Source organism: Apostichopus japonicus, chromosome 12, assembly GCF_037975245.1.
Source record: "Apostichopus japonicus isolate 1M-3 chromosome 12, ASM3797524v1, whole genome shotgun sequence".
Taxonomy (NCBI): domain Eukaryota; kingdom Metazoa; phylum Echinodermata; class Holothuroidea; order Aspidochirotida; family Stichopodidae; genus Apostichopus; species Apostichopus japonicus.
In genome coordinates this window covers 13230513-13250207 of record NC_092572.1, presented here as the reverse complement: position 1 = coordinate 13250207, position 19695 = coordinate 13230513, and the positions used below count along the sequence as shown (strand labels likewise).

Here is a 19695-nt window from a genome sequence, read left to right as displayed (position 1 = left end):
ACCAGGATTCAGCCTGAACGATCTCTTGGCTACTAACCTCTCTTTTTGAAATCTAGGATCTGCCCATGAGATTGATACAACGATAGTTACCCGTGTCATGGGGAAGCGATGCAAATGTATATATTGTAATGACTGCATATGAACTGTAGCACCGACTTTTTGTCACAGAAAAGACTGTTTATGGCTCTAAAATTATTTATTGACTATTAACCTAGGGTCCTTTTTCTGTACAATAGATCACACTCGTAATGATATTCGAGTTCACAAGAGATGACTGGAATCTAGTTCCGTGAATGATTTTTATAATTTATATTTCATCAGCTGTTTGGCTGTTCTTCTTTCGATGTATTGCAGTCGATGAAATATCCTGTGTATCGTGTTGTGCAATATCGATGTAATTATCATTACATCAAAGTAAATCGAAGTAGATAGATGGAGCCTCCATACCCATCAGTTCCAACAGGAATGATACGTGCTTTCATACTAACTGCCTGTGAGTTTACATAACGTAATTGTTTGGTGTCGGTTCTCGTTTCGTATGTGAAATGCCCATAAATATCGATACCCTTCTTTTTCTCGCTGCATGTTATTATACCTTAGTTCAAGGAGTTACTTTTAATTTACATGTCATTAAATGTTTATTCGTTCTTCATTCCATGTTACGTAGTCGGTGATTTGCTATGTACTGTGTTTTGTAATATCAAGTTAATTATCATACATCACTGGTAATCGTGTAACACAGATGGAACCTCCATATCCTACAGTTCCAACAGGAATTACGTGTGCATTAATAATAACTGCAGGTGAGGTTTACATCAAGTTATTGATTATTATCATTTCATTATGTTTCCATAAGAATGTTTAAATCTTTAATTATTTCTTGGGGGATATTTCTGTCTAAGTTTATCGGTGAACTGTCCACAAATATCGATACCCTGCTGTCGATTGCTATATGCTATTCAGTGGCTAACGAAAACATTGGTACTCTAGTGTTTGAATTCTGCAGGTGAGGTTTACATCAAGTTATTGACTAGTATTATTTCATTACGTTTTCATAAGAACGTTTAAATCATTTCTTATTTCTTGGGGGATATTTCTGTCTAAGTTTATCGGTGAACTGTCCACAAATACCGATACCCTGCTGTCGATTGGTACTCTATAGTGTTTGAATTCTAATTTCCAAATAGCCCTTTTCATTATTATAATTGTTAGTATTGTTATTATTAGAACCTTTATTATTATTATTATTATAGTTGTTATATCCTTCTTTTTTCTTTCCTTTGGTGCTTTTACATCAGTCTCTGTGGTCAGTAGCATCGACGGATGTGAACTATCTAGTTCAGTGTACAACGTGACGAAAGTTGTAACAAAGTTCATCGTTCCTTACAAGTCATATTGTCTTGTTTGTCCTACTTTTAAAAACGCATCTGGTTTGAAATGGAACTATGGAACAGACAATACACTTTTATATAGAGATGACATCCAAAGGTCCACTCATCATTCTCTTTCCCTAAATATCAACGATCCCGAATGCAGCGACACGAAATATTCGCTTGAACTCTCAGCCTCTCATGTGGGTACCGCGGAGGGTTTTTACACATGCTGGGAAAGAGATCAGGCAATTGCTGCCTTCTGTCTACGATTAGTAGGTACGATCGACATATTTTGTTTATATGTATGTAATATTTACAATCAGGAAATATACTAGCTTCATGAAACGATTTGGGTATTATATTTCCTGAATTTTAATTGTTGATACTTGCTTTTATGGTACTGGTTGAGGGTACTGGTTAAGGTTACCTTGAGAAAGCAGTTTCATGACACACTTCATATAGCTCTTATGTAAAACAATTATAATTTTGGGGTACAACTGAGCTCAGAGGATCAACATGTAAACAGAAGCCGGATGTTGCAGATCCATTTTTAGCTCACACTTACAAAATTTCAATTAATTTATTATGTAGAGATATCACACCTAATAACCATGACTAATGTTAGGAAGTTATTTTTAATCTTTTAAATTAAACATTTCCAAAAAAGAGGCATTGACGATATATTACTTCTTGTGCAGACACAAACGAAATCACAAATTCCCATGTAAGAAAAATGGGAATGTTTTGATAAATTATAATCATATTGTGGTTAAGACAACGAATGGAAACTTATATGTATTGTGATATTGCACCATACTTTATATTTTACATGATTATGATATTGGTCAAACTATTAATACATACTATATTTAATATTTGTAAACAATTTTAACGACGTTTAGTATTTTTGTATCACAGACACTTTGTTTGTGGTATGAGAGCACCTAATTAGGTGGTGAACGTTCTGTTATTAGTCACAATACCTTGACAATTGTCTTGAGCTTTTGTGTCAGTTATGCTGTCTCATGTCGTCAGCAGAAGATCATATCTAAAGAAGCTTTAAATTGCAATTTCAAAGCAACATTCTAAGCAATATTATAATTATTGTCTTCTTTTCACGTTATAAATTTAACTTGAAAACATATATCCTCTTTGAAACAGAAAGACCAAAATTAACAATAATACGCAACGGAGCAAAGATATCTCATGGTTTTGAAGCTACAGGAGAGACGCAAGAAGAGATGAAGTGTCGAGTACAAAGCATTTTGACCCCCTTCTCTCTCATCTGGTTTGTGAATGGCGAGGTGTACCAAAATGAGAATATAGAAAGTGGACTGCATTCTGAATTGAAAAATTTCACTTCTAATGTTCATATTACTATATCCGCAAGCACAGAGGATATTACCTGCATGGTAAACGATACTATGTTTCATACGCATAGCGTTTCGGTGAAAGTTTCGTACATCGAAATGGCAGGTAAGGAAACTTATCTAAAAACCACAAAATGGTTACGTTCATGTTTTAACCTACAATTCATCTAAAAGGTAAGAATAATAAAAAATATTGAAGTAATTTTCACATTATAATTAATTATACTTTTAGAGACATGAAGCCAGCTTTCCTAAAATATTCATGAACATTTGTTATTTGCTTCTATATTTTTTATATAATGTGAGTTTTTATAATATATGCGCACAGAGTTGAATCACTAACATCTTCCTTTGGTTAATAATACAATATGTTGGTGAAGACTAAATTTGAAGTTTAGGATCATTGAAACAATTAATATTTGGGGATACACTTTTTTAGCTAGAATGGAGCTATATTATCCAATCATATACAAGTATTGTATGTGATGTAATACAATGTGTAATCATTACAAAATATAAGCATGGATCGTCTAATATTATTGATTATTAAATTATTTTTAACTAGCACCTATTCTTAAAGTAAGCTCTAAGTTCTTTACAAATAAACGAAAATTTAAAACTAAATAAAATGAAGTAACAACGGAACTAAGTAGATAAAACAATAAAATCCATAAACGAAAAGTATAAACAATGAAAGCAAACTTTATTTACTGTTTGCATGATGCACATTGCAGTAAATGTTATATCACCAAGTGTCAAGAGCGTGGGAAGTATAGTACAACATTATAGCTTAGTATCATCACAAGACTTTATGCCAGGGAAATACTCGCAAATGATTGGTTAATATAGCTCCCTTGCTGACTATCAGTACTGCGGATAAATGCTTGTCAAGTTGACACGATTCATATCAACAATGGAATGGAATTTCTTAACACGTCTGCTTAAAATACAGGTTGATCATTGATAGGTCTCATCAAATGTTAATTCCTGAAAGGAATAACAAAACTTTTACTAGGATAAGTCTAATGTATATATTAATTATATATTTCATTTTGTTCCTCCACTTCTGTATTGGTTTTTCAGAAGAGCTACCGGTAAATAACTTAGACGACCTCATAGACATGTTGAAGGATTTGTTATCCTTTATCGTAGCTTTCATCATCTTCGGTGTATGTATGCTGCTGTGTGGTCGATTTTGTAGAGAACAGACTCCAAATTCGAGAATCCAGCGGGCCTACAACAGATTTTCTACAAGGACCTTGCCGAGGCGTCCTCAAGAAATTTCTATTAATTTAGATTACGAGTCTCCTATTCCTATTGGACCAACAAATGTTGCGAGTGACGGTGAAAATTCGCATACTCAAAGTTATGACTCGTTTACGTCTGATGAATATGCACCCATGGATATCATAAACACTAATGATTATAATTGCACCGACATGGTTGAATACGAAGAAAGTATTTACACGATACAAATAGAAAACCAAACTGATCAATAGTTGCTATATTCAAAAATAGAATCATCACATAGTTTCTGAGCTTAACAAGATCTATCGACTGCACCATTGTAGTATTCCCTTTAATTTTTCTGTCGTCATTTTGCTAAAAAATCTAATGAGATAGACATATATGGATAACATTAATATCAATCTTTAAAAGAAAATTAGAAAAGAAATTTATGTGACAATACATGTGGCCGTAATGGCTAACTGAAACGTTTAACATTACACTCCGTATGCAAATTTAAAGAATGATTGCTCATAAAAAAAAATGGTTATATGTACAACAGATTAGGTTTTCTTTCACTCCGTTTATTCAGATTGCATGTAATTTACAGTGATTATTAAGTAGCAGATACAATGATTCGCATATTTCCATGGTTCACCTGCACCTCCCACACTCTTAAAACGTTGGGCAAAAATTTGTTGGGTAGAGATGTTTTAAGAAAATGTTGGTTAATTCTTTAACCATTATGGGTAAAATGGTGTTGGAAACATTTATCCAACGTTTATCCTGTGTATATACGAGTCCATTTGCCCAACGTCTGGGCAATGTTCCCGCCAAAATATTGTCGTACAATTCGCACTGCAATGTGATCATTGCTTACGTACATCCGTATACTAACTACACTGGAGTACTAGCGAAGGCATGTTGCGCGCTGCGACGTGATAACAGCACACTTTTATTAGATACGGTACATACGATCGAATTGCAATAGAATGTTCTAGAGTATATTCATGAGTATATTTTGAATTATGTCTTTCTCGTCGCCGGTTGATGATGGTGATGTGTTGACACTTTAACGAAGTTGAGGGGTAGAAGACTTGAAGGAATCATTTGAAGGTATAGTATAATGTATTTATACCCCCCAAACGGATTGGCTTGTATTACTTGGCCTAGCCTAACGTTAGGCTGTGTCTGTCTACAGACTTGGCAATTTCCAAACGTTAGGTCAACAGTATATATTGTGTTCGTAGCCCAGACTAGCCCGTGCGTAGGCTGGGCCTAACTCTGCTGCACAAGATGGAGCGCGCTTTGCGTGTACGTTAGGCTACGGAGGTAAAACGTTATGCTTGTGTTTGGCGTGGGATAAGTAATGTTGATGAAACTTGACCAGTCCTAGTCTCACATTTGTCAGTTTTCTGAACAATGTTAAGAAAACTATTAAGATGTCACTAAGGATAGGTCTTACTTAGTCCACTTCATAGGCTACTAGCTTGCAGAAAATTGTTTTGGAAAACTTAGTTTGAGTGTCATATATTACTTACTATTACAAATATAGTTGTGTCATATATTACAAATATAACTTAAATAAATGCTAGTATTGCCTGGGCCATATTGATCACATTTGTATAAATTAAATAGTTTCTCGTCCTAACTGTTCAGAAAAAAGTGAGGGTGCAGGCAATTAACCTACAGAGAGTGCGACCAGAAGGGAAATTTCTGTGGTAAAAATTTGGGTAAATTGGTTGTTCAAATTTGAAAAATAAAAAAGGGAAGGAAATTGACCCAGTGGGCAAAAGGATACAGGCAGGACAAGAAACTACTTATTTATACCTCGCCTTAGTATTACAAATTTTGATTTTCATTAGGGCTCACAATATTCATAAATTTATGATTTAAGTGTAAATCCTACGTCTGCAAAATGTTCACAAAATGGTACAGTAAGCGTATCTGTAGGCCCGAGACTATGTGATAAGAAAGACAAGATTTTGACATGTAAAAATATGTCTCCTCATTCTATCATTTTCTTTTTCAGGTATAAATGAATTGAGTGATAAAACTTAAAGGGGCCTATGCTAAGGCTAGGTGTATGCATTTATCCAAAATATTAAAACCATAATGAACTTTCGATGACCTTTTGGTTTGGTTAACCAAGTTGTGTGGCATAATAAAAAAATTGTTTGGTAATTTTGCATTGATATATTTTATATATTTCATCACTTTGCTGGCTCACAGCCAAATATCTGACCCGTGGTAATCATGTCTCATTGTCAGGAAATGAAAAAAACCATTCCCATTTAGAAGGGTGTTATGGAAGGTAATGTAGTTCTTTGAAAAAACATTTTGGCCCAAACTGTGTCATTTGGGTATCAAAAACATTTGTAACTTTCTTCACAATAACCACATACAACCATGTAGATTAAGACTCTATCTGCTTACACTGAAAAACATTAAAATCACTACTTGACGAAGGTGCAACAATTTTTTTTAATGAATTCTCCCCTCCCTTATTGCTTTTTGGCACTGTTTTGATTTTGAAACTTTATGCTATTTTCTTTAAATGCTAGTTTTTTGTTGTTGTTATTTCAGAGAATGAGACAATGCTGTGTTGTCCTTGTTGGATGAAGGTACTATACAGGAGCTCATACCAAAGACTGGCACCATGATGACAGTTTTGAAGGGTTGGTGACAGAAGGTACTTTAAAGAAACTAAATGGGATATACATTTTCAAGTGTCTCAGGGTTGTAGATGGCAACATTAGGACTTCTTTTTTTCACTTGAAACATGCCCATGGCATTGATGCTCAACATAGGTCAAATATTATTTGTAGTCAGGAAAACTGTAAATTAAAATTTGGAACATGCTATGGTTACAAAAGGCATCTGCTCACAAAACATAGTTTGCCATTTGAACTAACAGTAAATGAAAACAATGTTCAAAATGAACTTGAACAATTGGAAGAAACTGAGAGTGGTGATGATGCATATTCATGCGGTGACATAGAAGATAGAGATCTTGAAATTGACCAAAGTAATGACCCTGCTGCAATTTTCATTGAGAGATTGAAAGCCTCAAATATACCATCATCACTTGTACAGACCATTATTTGTGACACAAAAGTATTGATAGGCAATTTTGTTGATGATGTGGAGAAACATATATCAGACATTTTATAGTGATGAATGTTCTTACCTAAAAAAAGAGAGTAAATAACCCATTTTATGTGCCAAGGAATTACAAAATCCTAGGTTTTATATTTAAATTTGGCCTCATTCCCATTACAGGTACTGTGCTCCAATTTATGTACATGCAATGCTCTTTTGAGAAATGTTACATGTTCTTATGTAAAACACACCAACTGGAACAGGGAAAAGGCGATAAGTAATAGGGAAACTTATTTTAGCACTCCAAAACTGGATGAAAAGCTGTGGATGGCATTATTAAACCTTTGATGAGAAAAATGACCCATAAAACTTAAGTACCTACCTACAAACACTGGTAATGTGATATGCTCTAATTCACAGATCAAAAGAAGAACCTTGCATTCTTCATGCTACCAATAATACTATAAGGTGTGAAGGGTAAAAGGGGGCCATAGCTCGGCACAGCAATCCATGAAAAGCTTCATCACTGTTCAGCCAGTAAGTAGTTTATTCAAAAAGGTAAAATTTGTTGGAATCATGCATGAATTAATGGATTTTGTGATCTTAATTTGGAATTGCTTCATGATCTGATTCCCATTGCAAATTAGGTATATATAATTTGACAGAGATCATGTAGTCAACTAGTAATAAACTTTATGTTATTTGTGTTTCACTTTCATGAGCAACTTTTAAGAAACTTCTTTCACTTTCATGACCAACTTTTAAGAAACTTCTCCAGTTAGATGGTCTAAAAACTGTACACATCATCATTTTTTGAGAGGGGAATAAACAGACAACAATTAAATCATAGTTTCTCAACCCTGGGGTCATTGAGAATTATTTTCCTGGGTGTGGGGGGGTCTGTGAGGGCAGATTGGTTAGCCAGGGTTGCCAGCCATCCTGGAAAATGGGAGCAGAACCTTGAAAATTAGTTTCCCTTTTTCCAGTCAGGGAAAGTTAGGGAATTTGAGAAAAATGCTTCAAAAATCAGGGAAAAGCTAGGGAATTTGATTGGCCCAAGAGAGCAGTCAGTCTCATATATTGGCTGTTCAAACAGTGCGAAGACATATCACACTAGAAATAGGTTGAACTAATCATCAGGGAATATTGAAAATTCATCAGGGAACTTGGTTGTCGTGAAATGCTGGGAAACCTTTCCCTCCCACCCCCACCAAAAATTTATCATGTCCCACGCTCACCTACTGTATATAAGCTACATAATGGGGAAAAACCGAGTGGTCAGAGCCAGCCAGGAGGCGGGGGCTCAATTTCCAATCCCAGCCGTGTAATACCAAAACTGTTAGGCATGTTGATGTCTCGCTTGACCTTCACTGCAGAGTCTAAGTATTTGGTTGAGGAAAAACTAGTGAGATTACTGTAATGTATGAATGTTCAAAGTTGCTACATGAAATTAATACTAAAATGGCATCATGACCAAAAGTTTATTCTGAATCTGTTTAAAGTTGCAAGGTCACTTATTTTATGAATGTGAATTTACGGCTATTATGAGAGAAAATATCTCATGCTTCATGTGACGGAAATTCCATGTTCACATAATTTGTCTTTTCTGGAATCTGGTCAGAGATGATGTTAGCTGTGTGTGCTTAGCAGTTACATTCTTTCTTGTCCTGTCTAAATAAGGCTAGCACTACTCAGCACGAAGGTGTCACGGTCATATTCTGCATTGCATTTTCTTTGATTTGAAATGTCCCTGTCACAGATAGGAATAAATTACAGTCACAATCAAAAATAAATGGTATCTTTTCTTTCATACCTGTAGGAGGATGTTGACATAGAAGAATACGCAAAGGACTATCGATGTGGACATGACGCCACAGCCCTTGAAGTGCAGAGGCACCCACCTAACACCATCCCAGGCCTATGTTATTCTCGAGAGACATGCTCTGCCACAACCATCCCTACTGACAGAAATAGGTGTTTGCTTTAAAGGGTGTGCAGACTCGCGCAAAGAGAAACGTCTAATGCCGGTAATCTGACCTAGTTTCGAATGAGGTGTAACAGAAGTGTTAGGCACCACCATCGATCCCAGAAAATACACACAAAGCTTGCTACCGTCGGTAATTAGACACTAGTATACAGTCAGTACATACAGCTGCGGTCATTACCCACAGCAGTGTATAATCGATACAGCGATGGACATCTCAGGTCCAGCTAAAGATAAAAACGTATCACGTTTTATTACTGTACTGCCTGCATTATGTAGCGACACGAACAAAACGTCACTTGCAAGCAACAGAAAGTTAACTATTTCAGATGGTTGCACACGGTTTGGGGCGAGTCTTCAATGCATAAGGCTGTGTATATTTTCGATTGTGAATTCCAGCGACATTGCAAGCTGACATGGAAGTTTCTTCAAACCTTCATATACGAATTCTTGGACGCAAACATTTCAAGCAGCATCAGAGATCTTATGGTATTTATTTCTTCCAAGCAATGACTTTTCAGTGTACTGGATAGTTTAATCTGTTTGTTACAGTTTTTCTTCAAACAAAAAGTTATGACTTACTTCTTGGATCCGAACCTTGCTGCTTTTACTCATTTCATTGGTTCAATAAATAAGTTGGTTTTTGTAACTTAAAATTCTTTTACTTCTTTGCATGTTATCATTTTTCATAAACATGCACTGACTGTATGTGTCTTTATGTGAAACTTTACTTAAATATGACTTGAAATGTTTGTATACGTTTGCTTATAAAATTCATCTTATCATTTTTTTCCGATAACATGTACACATTGATGTTGTTTGATCCTACTTATGACAGAGTTGAGGGTCTTTTTTAAGACAAATGTACAGATCTGACTATTCTTGAGAAAAGGGAAGCAGGCAATCAAAAATTTACACTTTAACTACTAGGGCTAGATTTCAAACAGTTTTGTGATTGTCATGGTTTTTCATGCAGTATGCAATGTTTAACATTAAAATAAGTTTTATAAAGAGAACTGGTTAGGGATTCATATTTGATATGTGTGAAAATTCCTAGGTGCCTGTGAATTATACAATCTTTGATATGCTTACTACGTGCATTGGCTTGAAGAATTAGGTAAACCTGCACCATCATTAACCTTTCCTTTTATGTCTGTAAATTTCATATCATTATACTTACAAATTGTGCTCAAATTCCACAATTGAGACATTAAAGACATATGAGAGGTTTGTATGTGTGATACCATGTGTGTTCCATTCAAGTCAGTTTGCATTGTATAGGTAATATGTTTAAAAATGAAGAATATGTGTAGCTGCACAAGACTGCTTATAAATGTTGGAATTTAGCCATTGATATATCATAAATAGTCCTCCTTTTAAACATTGAGCCATATTTGTTTTCCACTACTAGTTATATCTATATAATTATTATGATATAATTATGAGGACTTGCCATTTCCTGTTGAACTTCTTGCTTCTGTGCTCAAATTTCTTAGCACGTAATGGAGTGTCTAGTGAAAACAATTACCTATAACTGCAAAAAAGGCTCAGCTGTAAACAACACTTGTTACAAATTGGTCAGTGGACAAGAACCAAACAATGTTGTGTATGTTAAGGTTAATTTTATCCATGAAGAGAATAGATTGTAGTTTAATGATCAACTTGTATGTCAATATTCATGTTCCAAGTCCTAAAGCAAATTTGCAAAGCATACATTGATACATTTTCATGATGAACATATTGAAACAATATGATATAAAGTAAGTTAATAGATTACTGCAACCAACAATACCATGTTGCTAAATTCTGTGAAACCATTTTATGTGTTGTTAGTTCTAGTGAAGTTTTTTGAAGCTGTTTTCATCAATAAAATGAGAATTTAATACTATTTTATGTGTTAATATTTTTAAACCCTAGTGTACATTTCATTTCATTCATTCATCGACCAATATTGGGTAACAAATTGCCCAATTTAACTGTATCAATCAACCAACATTGGGTAAAATTACTCAAATATAATTAGATTCATTAACCAATATTGGGTATCAAATTACCCAACTAATTGTAACAATCAACCAACATTGAGTAAAAACAATCCAATACAATTTCATTCATTAACCAATCTTGGGCAAAAAATTGACCAACTAACTTTATGGATTAACCAATAATGGGTAAAATAATTTACCCAACTACGTGGTAAATGCATTACCCAACTGCTGTTGGGCAAACTTTGCCCATTTTTTGAGCGGTTACATATGTACCCAGTTTTGGTTAAAAGTTGGTCACTATTTTTACCCAACTTTTTAAGAGTGCACCGTTCTGACAAAGAAATATATATAATAATAACCGAAGCAGAAGACAAACATATAATGTAGGCGTATGGATAACAATTCCTTTGAGCATTACTGGAAAAGACATTGGCATAGAGTATAGACACTATCGAAGTATTAAATCGTTGATACAAATTGCAAACTTGAACTTATAGAAAAACTCAATTACATCTGGTGCCGCTAGTATTAAGTCTGCTATTATAAATGTAATTATTTCATGTGTAAAATAAGAAAATTATATGAGTTTATAGCACCTGTACCCATCCAAAGAAAATCCCAAAAAAAAATCCAAAGAAAAGAAAAAGCGACACTCCCAAAAGAGATGTTCTAAACTCTCAACTTTAACGTTACAAGATATGCACACACTAGTATCTACTTTACCCATCAAAGTAAGGAGTTTATTGATTGCAGTGATCTATGTAAGAACTCAAATTGGAAAGACTGAAGCTTAGCTTCGGACACAGTGAACCGCAGCATGCTGAAGATGCGACACCAACCCGTGTATGTAAGCTCCCTAAAACCTACATTCAATTTCGTTAAGGCAGTTGGGAAATCGGAGATATTACGTAAGTGGTATTTGTACAGCAATTGAGAAAAATGATGTGTCCATTATTACATTGTTATGCCAATCAATATTAACATTGGAAGTGTCGTTTCTTTCGCAACCTGACCTCCACTCCTTCGGGATACAACAGATTTAGCCCCAGTAAATAGTACTTAGTAAATGACAAAGAATCTATATGGAATTTAGTTTTAAAGCGATCGCACGTTAGAGGCTTACCTTCGTTGTCAAAAGATAACTTACGTACTTTATATTTTTATCAAACGAATGATGAGACATTAAAGTACGTTGTTATGCAAAGGAATGAGTGGTTCCAGATCATTGGTATTCAAAACTTCCTTTGGAGGGCTAAAGAAAATTTCGCACCATACACTGACAATCTAACTCACAAAAGAATTTTAATATTGATTACATTGTTCTTTGACCAGATACTCTGATAATTCAAATTCTTGGCATAAGAAAGTTAATGTAAATATCGATAATATCTTTCTCAAATTATAATTAGTCTGTTGAAGAAGTGATTTCAGCTCGTTATGGAGTGGGTGTTTCTTGTCTTGATGAATATTATGAGGATACGCCGAGTTTGGTCAGTAGATTCTCTGCTACCATCAAGGAAAAGCGTAGTATCATCGGCATATAGCATAATTTTAAGTTCTCTGTTGTAAATAGTGATACCTTGAATGAAATTATCATTTATAATCCACGAAGCCAAGATTTCAGTAACTAAAAATATAAAGTACGGACTTAGGGCCAGCCTTGCCTGACCCCTCTTCGGAAAGGGAAGAAACCTGTAGAGTGACCATTATTGCAAATACATGCAGTACTATTGCTGTAGAAGACTCTGACCCATTAAATATACATATATTAATAACAAGTTCTTTGTACAGATATTATTTTTATACATTTTTATGATATAAGAGTTTCAACTTCGATAAACAATTTAGTATACCCTATGATACGGCTATATATTGTAATTAAAATGTAAACCACTTATGTATTTAAGCAAGAGCAATTGAGTAAATATTTCTTTTTTTCATTCTCTCTAACTAGATGATAAGAAAGTTTTCATACTAGATTCTGTTGCTACGATTGTAAAGTGATTCGAAATTTTGAGACTATAGAACGGTTCCGTTTCATTCCAGTTTCAGCCCGACAACAGCATGCTGCTTGAATGCAGATGAAATTTCAGTCGGGGTAACAAACGTTTAGTAAGCGTAATGGCTCCAAATTATAAAGTGCTTATTAGCACAGCCTTACAACCTAGGAATGTCTCATTATTTATCTAAATATGCCTCAAACAGGCACGATAGGACGTTTGAACTTTTTTGTGCATTAGCTTAAACGAATAAAACCAAATTAAACTGAATTGACAGATGTAACTGTAAGTGTTTGTTACTCTTCTTTTGTACAAAGTTAATACCGCTTACTATGCACTCAAATATTATATTCCTCTACTACTACGTTTTAATTTCGGAAATGCCTGAGATCTCCAATTTCTGAGTGGTAGTAACTACTATCTTTACATCGTTTCTACAGTAAATGTCCCATATGGTATCTAACAGTATACAAGAAAATATGATCACTAATTCTATAGATTTAAATTTGTTAAAGTTTACATCAGCTTTTTTTGTGCGATAATGGAAGATTGTAAAAAAAATAATATAATACCGCACTTAACTAATATACACCACTGTTAGCTTCTTTGTGTACAAACTTCACACGTCTTACTATGCATCCTAAACTATTATCATGCTCTTTGTACATTTTACTTAAAATATATGATTGGTAAATTTTCATAAATGAACGAAGCAAAAATGAATTTATAAATGTTATTGAGAAGAGGAATAAAACTAGTGATATTAAATAATATATTTTCCCTCATGATGCACAATATTTCTATATGTTGAACTATAAACTGTGTTGCAGTTTTCTGTAATCACGAGTTTCTAATAATGTAGGTTATGTGGTGAAAGTATCTACAGTCACATTATTTTGTTTGTTATATTATATATAATAATTAGTTATATTTGGCATATCATCTAGAAATGAATGTCGTAAACTCTCTCAATCTTCTTATCGGGAAAATTACCAACCTTCCTGACAGTGTTTGAAAAAGCGTAGAAACGAGGTTTCTCAAAGTTTTGAGTTTTTGGGACCGTTTGCGTTTCCACAGTTCTTGACCCATATTGTCTTACAGTAGAAGTAGAAATTCGCGTTAGTGGTTACTCCATAACACCTGTGAAAAGCTATGCTTCATATCCTTATTCTCTCATTTGCAAATGATAGGAATGTTAGGGTTTTTCACAGAAGTCCTTCGTTGTCCTGTTGGCTTGGTGAAAGAGTTTCCCACTTTTGTCTTGTTGGCTTAACGATACACGTCAGAATCTTCGAGGAATGTTCGCCTTTTTCAAAACTTACTGGGAGAAAAAAAATATATTAAAATTACACATATATATCGATACAGTTATATATTTATATATGTATTATTGAAGTGGGTGCAGAGTTGCTGAAGTAGCAAAATGGGAAAGGAGTGAGTGAGAGGGTTTAGTCATTCTTTCAATGTATCAACTGTAAAATTATATCTGGAAGGTAATGTTCCTGGAGTTTCACGTAATAAACCGTTTACAATGTATGAGACAGGTTTGTGACAAATAGATGCAGAAAATATATTAAACAGATGTAAAGCATTAGTAATACCAATTTGGGAGGGAAAAGGTATACTACATCCTCCACTACATCCACTACATCCTACATAATTAAACAGTTTAATTGCGAAATAATACAACTTTGGGACTTCAAAATGCCTCAATACCTACGTTGTAAAGTGGATTTCCATTTGGTATTCGGGTCTAAGAGTTCCTTAGGTAGCCCACAGTTAATGAATCTAGGAGTAAAAGAAGCTCTCGTTGCTAATGGTTCTTATTGATTTAAAAAATATACCAGAGATGTTACTTATTTAGTATACAGGGAAAGGGTGGGTACAAAGTTGATGTTGCAGGCCACAGATAATTTGAAAGAAACTGTTTCCCATCTGAGGCTACACTACTATAAATATGTAACATATCATGTCACAAAAAATGGAATTGTTTAATACATGAGAAATATGATATTTCAAAGTTCTCCATTAAAGATCTTAAAGTACCCACAACCTGGAGTAAATCTCAGTTTTTACAATCATTCTCCGAGATTTAAAAACGAGTCAAATTCGTTGTTTTTCTCTGATGTATTTAGTAGACTAACTAATTTAATTGTACTTTTAGGTTTCTTGGACCTGAGTCACAGGTTTATGTTACAAAGGACACTTAATAGAAATAAACAAAGAGTATATATTATCGTTAGTACTTACTGCAACTCTTTCGGAAACTTGCATTCATCAAGTCTTGTTACAATTGATCTGAACTCTGCTATACTTATATCCATGTACTTGAAAACTAAATAGTCCAGTTTAGGTAAGTTTAAATCTTGCAGAACAGAGATTGCAATTTTTTCGCTGAATATCATCTCCTTCAAATTGACCTGTATAAGAATCAAATCACGTGGTTAATATTCAAAATGTAGTTAAATAATGTACTTATAGTAAAGTAATCACCAAAAATCAGAAATTGTGTCAATTTTGTGTGATACTTGTTCGTTAGTGAGTAAGAGTCGTAAATGACCAAATTAAATATATTCAAGAATTTCGATCTAGACAAATAAAAAAAATTATCTAGACAAAAAAAAAATGTACTAGCTGGATTTTATATGAAGGTTTAGAGTGAATTTAGAACAGTGAGATATTCAGGTTGAGTTCATCAAATGACATGATAAAGTTCGTTAATAAGTCTATCGAAGACTTAAATTAAACTGTGAATCATGATAAAAACGTAAATTGTGTATTGAACTTTGTATAAATTTGGATTCCAGAAGATCTTCAATCATTGATATGTATAATATTTGAAAGAAACACATATTGCATGCGATTAAATGTCTATTTCGTAGGTACTCAGTTAAACCCGTTCATTTAATAAATGATTTAATATCATCAAAAGTATTCTATTAAAACCAAATTACAGAAATGCAGCACAACTTACGTCATGTTCTCTGCAAAGTTGGCAGAAGCTTTTCATCGCCAAACAGTGGGATTGCCTTCCTAAATACTTCACAATTACAGATGGAGGTTTCGTTATCAACCACTTCTTGCTCATGCGCTTTATTATTTCTACCTTTTCCTTCATATCAGTCATTTCATAAATGCAGTCGATCAGATTATTCCACATATTTCCACGGTTTGCCAACACTTTACAAGCTCCTTTCAGACCTTTCTTTTGGAGACCAAAGATGAACTTTAAAAATGTTAAGGTCCTATCATCGCTTAGGTCTTGTATGGCATATTGTAAGCGACTCTTATTATCTTTTTCGGTAATAAACTTGGCTGTGAAAAAGTCTTGGAAGAATTCATGGTAAAACTCAATACATGTGTGCGAAGAAAACGCAAGTTCTTTTATTCCATCGTTATCGACTCCTACGTCTTTGGTTAGCTTTAACAGACCAATTGATAACGCCATTTCTGTTCTTTCTTTCGTTAGCAGATTATTCCAATACTCTCGATTTCTTGACAATAACTGTCCACGTTCTTCGAATGCAGCACGACCTAAATCGGTTTCTAAGGATTGAATATTTTTTTGGACCAATTCGTTGTCTACTTTTTGCTCAAAGCGCGCTTCTAAACATGTTATTACCATTCGTATTATTGTTGTTAGTTTATTAACAGCGACTTCACTCAATCGAGAATTCTGATTAGATATTCTAGATGCGATGATATGTACGATCATAATAAGTAAGAGAGGAGTCTTTGCAAAGTCCTCAAATATGTCATTTTCTGCGATACTTTGTGTTACTTTCTTCTGAAATTCAGGGAGATTGGAATTGAGAGAAAAGGTTTCTTCTTCTCTTCCTGTCTTTGCGGCAATATCGCAGATATATTTGCATGTCTTTTCGATATATGCGTCGAGGTTTCTCTCGCTAAACCCGTTCAATTTTACCTTTGTGTAAGGCAGACTGAACAATGAGTTCATGTCATCAACTTCACGTGAAGTGACCCACACTTTTAAATCTTTGTATTTCATGTCCATGTTATTCTCCAATAGAGATCCAATAGTCAACGTTGAACTTTCACATATTTCGTTACCACCATCACGTGACGCACATGTTTTCGAGGAGCGTGAGACGTCTAGATTGATCGAGATTGACAGCTCATCAAGTCCATCGAGAAGTACAAGACAATCAGCGTTTCGAAGAACGTAATCAATGTCACTCGTTCTTAAAACATCCTGTGGTGGTAACATATTTCTTAAAACGTCTGCAACGCTCGTTTTGCGTTTCACATCTTTTAGTTGAACGTAGACCAAGACGTAGGAGTGGGATGGTTCTGATATCCAATCTTGTACCAAGTGCTGAGTAAAGGTTGTCTTTCCATATCCTAAATCTGCAGTTATTAAGACCCGTTTGTTCTCCTTACGAAACTCAGGAGAGGAGAGATCATCACTAGAATGAGCATTGGTATTACTTGCGTTGGAACGGACGAAGTCATGAGAAACAGTGCACTGGCACGGCGTGTATAGGGCATCTGTAGGTATCGGCTCGTCCCATGGCAGAGGCTTTATGAAGCAAAACTTTCTATAGTTTTCGACCAGAAGTTGGGTAAGCATCTGCTGCTTCGAACAAACCGTCTCTTTATTACCTGCAGCAATTGAGTATTTTGAAAAGACAAAAAGAAAACGTGATTGAGTGCTTTGGAATGTGTCTACAAACCATGAAGTTAAAAAAGGAATGAATAACATCTAAAAAAAACAATAATAAATGATTTTTGAAACGATACGTCATATCTTTAAAACGATAATTCAACTACTCATCAAATATATACTTACCCCTCATAAAATTCCCAATATTTGTAGATAATGGCTGTGAATATGAAATATAATATGTCGTTGAATAAATTGTGTTGCTTAGTATAACTTGGTTAGCAATATTTTGGTTTGCATTGAGTAGATTTTTCATGCCATATCCACGATACCAATCCAGTCAAATAAACTAACGATTTAAGTACATATTCAATTATTCAACAAATATCAAACAATTTGTATTTGGATCAAAGTTTCTCTTATAATGGCGTCATATCGTTTGTAATGATCTTATACTAAGTTGACAAACATAACAGCATGTTTTGATTTGACGCAGAGCAAAGTTAGCGAACGAAACCAATACCCAAAAAATGATGTCTTTGTTTACTCACTAAATACTGTTCTCTGGTTTCCGGGTAGGAAACTGTGGGTGGAAATATAAGAAAATAATATTGTGTATGCATTTCTCTGTTATATAGATGTTATAAAGACTAAGTCACACAACCAGTTACAGATATCTTGGCTCTGCTTGAGAAACCGAAGAATTGAGCTTAGCTAAAATGACACAAAAGGACCAATACTTGTACCTAACTTTCTTTAATTGCTTTTCGTCATCCACTACTTTCTTTTATTTCTTTAAATAGGTGGTGTCATCTTATGTTGCTACAATGGGGATCATCGCAACTTTACTAATATTAGTCTTTCTTTCCCATCAAAACCCCCACCCGTCACAGACACCACCCCTAGCAAAACACACTGAAGACACCACGATATTCTTTTGGAGTAATGATTACAGATTCGTCCAGAAGTTTAACTTCTATTATCGATTGTGTTGAAAGTCCTTGAGTTGTTTGACTTCATCCTCATCAATTATGTTAATCCTACATTCGGTTATTACATCAAAGTCGATACTGAAAGCGCTGCTCCAAAATTAAAATTTGTACAAAAAAAGGTACTTCAGTGCATAAATTATGATAAATCAACGCAATACAAAATAATTTTGGTCTAGATGAAACACACAGTTCAGCAATAACACCATTACAAAATAAATAAGAAAGACATACTTCAAGAGACACAAACATACATCAGGGGTTTAAAGTGTCCCAAGTTCAGACATTTTACAGAAAACATCTTATCACATTAATGCAACCTTGTTTAACCTTGTTGCAGCGTCTTTCTGCATGTTGTATAAAGAAATTTCAAGTCACAGGTAGATATGAAGGTTAGCTCGTTACATTTTGTACGTTCTTTGCTATAATTATTATAATATGTTCTTGTTTTCAAGTGTGTTTACGGGGTGGTGTGGAATGTAAAGTACCTTGATCTATAAAACATGATCTTATTGATGACGAACTGGAGGAGACAGATTATCTATTGAGATGTAATTAGTTAATTATAATGATCGTTTAGATACTCCTATAGGTTTTAGCGTGTTGCAATACGATATTCCTCACCTCTGATTCTTCCACGTCGACGATAAGTTAAGATAACGAAAACGATGACAATGAAGATGAAGATGATAAAAACTAGCATCCAAAGAGAAATCAAAATCCAATTCGATTGTCTTTCTGGAATATTGGTAGATGGGATCGTCGTTGTCTCTGGACACAACTCTAAAGAAAAGATATATAAAATGTTCTAGCTTTCACTCTTTAATTGAATAAAAGTATCTCTGATTTGAAATTTAGTACTTTCAAATACTTGTTTTGAGGTATGATTCATTCTTATGGTAGTATGTGAGCAACTTTTATCAAACTTTAATGACGAACTTAATAAAAGCAAATTTGAGAATATATCGCAAACCAATATAAATAGTCTTGTCACTTCCTTACTTAGAAGTTTACAAATACCAGCACAAGTAGCGACTA

General features: G+C 34.3%; 2 protein-coding genes across 26 annotated transcripts in view; one reads left to right on the top strand and one right to left on the bottom strand.

Moving 5' to 3' along the window:
• The first annotated feature begins 353 nt into the window (after positions 1 to 353).
• Positions 354 to 9393, top strand: LOC139977057 (uncharacterized). 3 transcript variants are annotated; one of them, XM_071986061.1, is made up of 6 exons: positions 354 to 493; positions 1299 to 1649; positions 2535 to 2849; positions 3827 to 6662; positions 7493 to 7609; positions 8892 to 9393. In XM_071986061.1, exons 1-4 carry the CDS (start codon positions 433 to 435, stop codon positions 4240 to 4242), a joined length of 1143 nt encoding a protein of 380 aa, XP_071842162.1. In that variant the 5' UTR covers positions 354 to 432; the 3' UTR covers positions 4243 to 6662; positions 7493 to 7609; positions 8892 to 9393. The 3 variants fall into 3 exon arrangements, with proteins under 3 accessions (XP_071842162.1, XP_071842160.1, XP_071842161.1); XM_071986059.1 differs by lacking the exon at positions 354 to 493 and adding an exon at positions 631 to 803; XM_071986060.1 differs by lacking the exons at positions 354 to 493; positions 7493 to 7609 and adding an exon at positions 631 to 803.
• A 138-nt stretch (positions 9394 to 9531) lies between these two features.
• The window catches only part of LOC139977050 (uncharacterized), a 51854-nt gene continuing 41690 nt past the window's right edge, over positions 9532 to 19695 (bottom strand). For 22 of the 23 annotated variants that reach the window (XM_071986034.1, XM_071986035.1, XM_071986039.1 and 19 more), the window contains 7 exons: positions 19282 to 19440; positions 18220 to 18251; positions 17855 to 17888; positions 16019 to 17676; positions 15295 to 15464; positions 14765 to 14832; positions 9532 to 14365 (listed from right to left, as the gene is read on the bottom strand). In XM_071986034.1, coding sequence (XP_071842135.1) covers positions 14250 to 14365; positions 14765 to 14832; positions 15295 to 15464; positions 16019 to 17676; positions 17855 to 17888; positions 18220 to 18251; positions 19282 to 19440 — 2237 coding nt within the window. In that variant the 3' untranslated portion in view covers positions 9532 to 14249. The remainder of the gene's footprint in view (positions 14366 to 14764; positions 14833 to 15294; positions 15465 to 16018; positions 17677 to 17854; positions 17889 to 18219; positions 18252 to 19281; positions 19441 to 19695) is intronic. The other variant, XM_071986018.1, reaches the window with a different exon arrangement.